The following is a 5,000-nucleotide window of genomic DNA, read 5'->3' as shown; positions in this document are numbered from 1 at the left end:
TAAAGACTAATAAAATCATTTCAAAATACCACTAAAATATCATATAAAAGTCATTCAATCAGGAAAAGTGTTGGGATATTACCCAATTGATAACAAACGACGATATAAAATGTAGTTGATAAATTGGAAATGGAAGAGGAGGTAAAAAAGATGAAAAAAGGTGAAATTTTTCAATCCTGAAATAACCAAAAAAAAAAAAAAAAAAAAAAAAGAGAAAAAAAAATAAGATAGTTATAAACCATATCAATGTGAATGTTGATTATAATCAATGACATAAAATTATTTAAAAATCAAAAAAAAAATGGGACAGAAAAGATGTGAAGAATAGATTGAAATAATGAAAAAAAAAAATCTTGAAATAAAAAATTTCATTAAAGAAAAATGGGATAGTTGTAAACTATATCAATGTGAATGTTGATCACAATTAATGATATAAATCAATTAATAATTTGACACAAACAAATTGGGACAGAAAAGATAAAAGATATTTCCTATAGGAAATAAAAATCTTGAAATAAAAAAAAATGAAAATAAAAATAACATAGTTCTAAACCATATCAAAATGAATGTCGATTACAATAGATGTCATAAAATCAATTAATAATCAGAAACGAAAGAATGATAAAAGAAAAGAAAATGTAAAAATTAGTAATAAACAAAATTCCAAAATAAAGAAAAAAATCATTTAAAGAAAATATAAGAGTTGTAAACCATACTAATATCAATGTGTATTACAATCAATAATATAAAATCAATCAATAATCAAAAACGAAAAAAATGCTAAGAGAAAAGAAGAGGCAAAAAAAAAAAAAAAATTCTAAACCATACAAATATGAATGTTGACTATAAACAATGGCATAAAATCGTCCAATAATCAGAAACTAAAGAATAGAAAGAGAAAAGAGGTGAAAAATAAAAAAAAAATACTGAGGAAAAAAATATATTCTAAACCATACTAATATTAATAATCAGAAACTGAAGAATGGTAAGAGGAAAATAAAAGTTGAAAAAATAAAGAAAAAATCCTGAAAAAAAATCAAGAAAAAATAAGGAATTGTAAACCACACCAACACGAAAAAAAAATTACTGTGGTACACTCACCCATCCAGGTGCTATTGGTAATAATCTGTAGAATTCTCGCCGGATCCATTTCTTGATTCTGCTCCTTAAGTAGCACTAGAATAAGGGTTCTTTTTCCTTAACACAACCACCTCCCCCTTTTTTTTCTTTTGATCATAGGAGAGGTTCGAAAGGTTCAGTGGCCGAAAAGGGGCACATTCTAAAGTTGTCTTTTGCTTATGTTACTTCTCAGTGGGAGCACATTTTTAAAGGTGATCTCTCTTTTCTTTCAGTTTGGGCACATTCTTAGGAAACGTGAACTAACACTTTTTTTCTGGTGTGGGATAAATATTTAGGTTGGGGTATAAATGCTTATTTTTGTATAAACTTTATATACATACACAGGTTTGTGTGCGTGTATGTATGTATATATATATATATGTATGTATATATATATATATATATATATATATATATATATATATATATATATATATATATATATATTATGACATTTCTGAGGCCTAAGTCTTTCAGTCGACTAAAAACGACTTCATTTGTTGTTGTTGGTACGTATTTTATGCATTCCTTTCAAAAATACACACACTAATAACCTCTCTACGTATGCAAGCACAACACCCATTATAATACACACACAAAAAATATATATATATATAATATATATAAAATATATATATATATATATATATATATATATATATATATATATATATATATATATATATATATATATATATATATATATATATATATATATATATATATTGTTAAAGGCCAGCAATCCTCGACATGGATCCATGTATATGTTACATTGTAAATTTCAATACTATCAGTAATTGTTAATACCTAATCTCTATTAAGTTCTGATTCTTTAAATTTTAGTTAATTTTGTTTGAACTTCTAAATCCTTCTAAATCGTATGTCGATTTCCTATTCCTGCTCTGTTCTCCTTGGTGTTTTAGTCAAATCCAGTTAACCTTTGACCTTATAACTTTCCACCAAGTGTCACGTCACAACTCCTGACTCATCAACACCTATGGAGAACCTTCCTCTATTTTTGTAAGTCATTAAGTATATTTCTATACGTTGGAAGTGGTTATGATGCTATATTTTGTAATAATAAATTGGTCTTTTTGTACTGTAAAGTAAAGTCGGTTTTTAATCAAATGTATTAAATTTCATTTTGTATTTCACCTGATAATTTATTTGGCATACAATTTACTGAATTTAATTTTAACCTTTGGTTGACTTGACCCTCTACATTATATAAGACGATAGATAAGATATCTCTTCGGTTTCTATTCCCAATACCAGGCGGATGATTTTACTTGAATAAGTAAGGACCGGCGGGGGTCACTTGCCTTAGTTAGATAAGCACTGCCAATCACAAGGAACTGGATGTCCTTTTAATAAATTTAGCCAGTGAATCCTCTATGGGTTTAATCAGTCAATGGAAACCAAAGATGACAGAATGGGCCCCAGTCCCGGGCGTAGCGGGGTGCCTAAAATCTCGGTTTTTAAATACTAATAAAATTAAAATTTGTGATAGTTACCTAAGAAACATTATTCAGATCGGGAGGCTGCGGCAAGTAGAGAATGAATTTGAAATATTGTTTGGATATCTTGGCCCTCTGAAACACGTTGTAAGGGGACTGGTAAGGAAATCTTAGACAGACAATATATATATATATATATATATATATATATATATATATATATATATATATATATATATATATATATATATATTATATATGTATATATATACATATATATATATATATATATATATATATATATATATATATATATATATATATATAATTTATTACATATGTATACACACACACACACACACACACACACACATATATATATATATATATATATATATATATATATATATATATATATATATAAATTCAGGAGGAACAAATTGAGTTAGGGGAAGAGATAGGGATGATGACCCCCAAAAGCAGAAAAGGCATTAACTAAGGAGAGCTATAAATAGTAGATTGTAACTTGCTAAGTTTAAATCAAAGCAGTGCAGTTTGAGTATCATAATTTAAGCACTAGCAAATTATTAACTAAAAGAAAGGAGAGATGAATACTAAGAAGAACTGCAGAGTGTAATAGATGATGTCTCCGAGATGAAAATTGTAATTGATGACTTCAATGCTAAATTTAGAAAGAATAATCAAGGTATAGAGAATGTGATGGGTGTCGAGGGTCTTGGTCAAGTTGTCAATGAAAATGGAGAATACTTCATAAGTTTTGATAAACAATCTTATCATTGGAGGTGCTCAATTTCCAGCTGAAGGAAATCCAAAAATATACATGGACTTCATGTGGCAATTACAAAACTCAAATAGATCACATTCCCATTAATAAAGAGAGAGAGAGAGAGAGAGAGAGAGAGAGAGAGAGAGAGAGAGAGAGAGAGAGAGAGAGAGAGAGAGAGAGAGAGAGGACTCCGAGAAATGCAAGGAGCTATAGAGTGGCGGATATTAGTAGTGATCACCAGGTCCTCATTAGCACTGAAATGAAAGCTGAAAGAACCCCACGGAAATCTAAATAGAATACCTAAGTTTGATACAACTAAGCTTCTAGAAGATGAGCACAAAAAAACCTCCGCAATTGGATGTAGGGATCCATTTGCAGTCTTAGAGAATTTAAGAGAAGAAGAGCAGACAACGCAGAATGGTGTGATATTAAGAACATATATCAATAAGTTGTTAGTGAAGTTTTGGGACATGCAGTTACAAGGAGAAAGCCATGGATATCAAATGATACTTGGGATACTACAGCAAGGACACAGACAGAAATTGATTGTTGAAAGTTTTCGAGGAAGTAATGAAAATTACAAGGTAGAGCATGCTATGTATTCCAGTATCAATAGTGAGGTCAAAAGAATAGCCAGGAATGAATGGAGAGAATATTTAGGCTAGAAAGCAGATGAGGCCGACACAGCTATAAATTAGGGAGTGGCTATGGTGCAAGAGTCGCTTGAGGAATTATCAATGAAACCTCTATGGGGGCAAAGAAGAAGCATATACCCACGAAAAATATGGATTTGTTATAACAAAAGATGAAGAAAGACAACGTTAGATGGACCATTTTAGTGAGGTCATGAATCAGAGATATGAAGGGAATAATTTGATTAATATACCTCGAGCTGAGGAATTGTTTGGTCATCTCATAGTTGCCAGGTATAAGAGGACAGAAGAGAATGTGGAAAGAATAAGCTAGACTATACGGTGTATGTGTAGGCGAAGTAAAATGAGCCGTAATCAGAAAGACAGATCCAATATAATATTGTCAGGCCAGTCAAAACCCAATAGTATCTCAACGGATGGCTGGTGGCCTGGCCAAGCAATACATACACATACATACGTACATAAACACATACATACTGACCAGCGAAGTCCAAAATTCCACTCTACTGCATACTATTCGCAGCGGGAGTTAATAAATACCTTCCTATATTTATCACACGAAAAAATAACAACAATAATACTGCCAGAAATACTGGCCAGAATCCCCAGCTGGCATTATACAAAGGATCAGTCTTTTTAACGCCCAGTTTGCACCCAGATAAAACTAGTATAATGTATAGAGGCAACTTGCATGCATTGTACAACGCTACGCTATAATGAAAAAAAAAATAAAAGTTTTGTTCTTTATAAATGTCTCTTATGATCATGCAATGCTTGCATTCCGTGTTGCTTGGATATAAACCTTCTCTCAGTTTATGTGTTCTGTTTCTTTGAATTCCTTCAAGCATGGAATTCACTGCATGGTTTCTCTTCTATTACGAAAACTAATCATAGTTCAATTTTGAGACAAAACGTTTTCTTAAGATTTTTTTCTCCATTATTACGATGTGGATTTGGAATTTCTAGTTGGTTTTAACATGCTGG

At 30.5% G+C, this 5,000-nt stretch overlaps 2 protein-coding genes across 5 annotated transcripts in view; one reads left to right on the top strand and one right to left on the bottom strand.

The window, feature by feature from the left end:
- The window catches only part of LOC137625799 (putative neural-cadherin 2), a 121,646-nt gene extending 120,290 nt beyond the window's left edge, over positions 1-1,356 (bottom strand). The window contains exon 1 of the mRNA XM_068356686.1: positions 1,102-1,356. Within this exon, the coding sequence (XP_068212787.1) occupies positions 1,102-1,150 (49 nt within the window). The 5' untranslated portion in view covers positions 1,151-1,356. The remainder of the gene's footprint in view (positions 1-1,101) is intronic.
- Positions 1-5,000, top strand: part of LOC137625266 (putative neural-cadherin 2) — a 552,558-nt gene that overhangs the window by 242,064 nt on the left and 305,494 nt on the right. The gene's annotated exons all lie outside the window — the stretch shown is intronic.

This window comes from Palaemon carinicauda, chromosome 32 (assembly GCF_036898095.1).
Source record: "Palaemon carinicauda isolate YSFRI2023 chromosome 32, ASM3689809v2, whole genome shotgun sequence".
Lineage (NCBI taxonomy): Eukaryota > Metazoa > Arthropoda > Malacostraca > Decapoda > Palaemonidae > Palaemon > Palaemon carinicauda.
The sequence above is the reverse complement of the archived record's forward strand: the minus strand, read 5'-3'. Positions and strand labels throughout refer to the sequence as shown.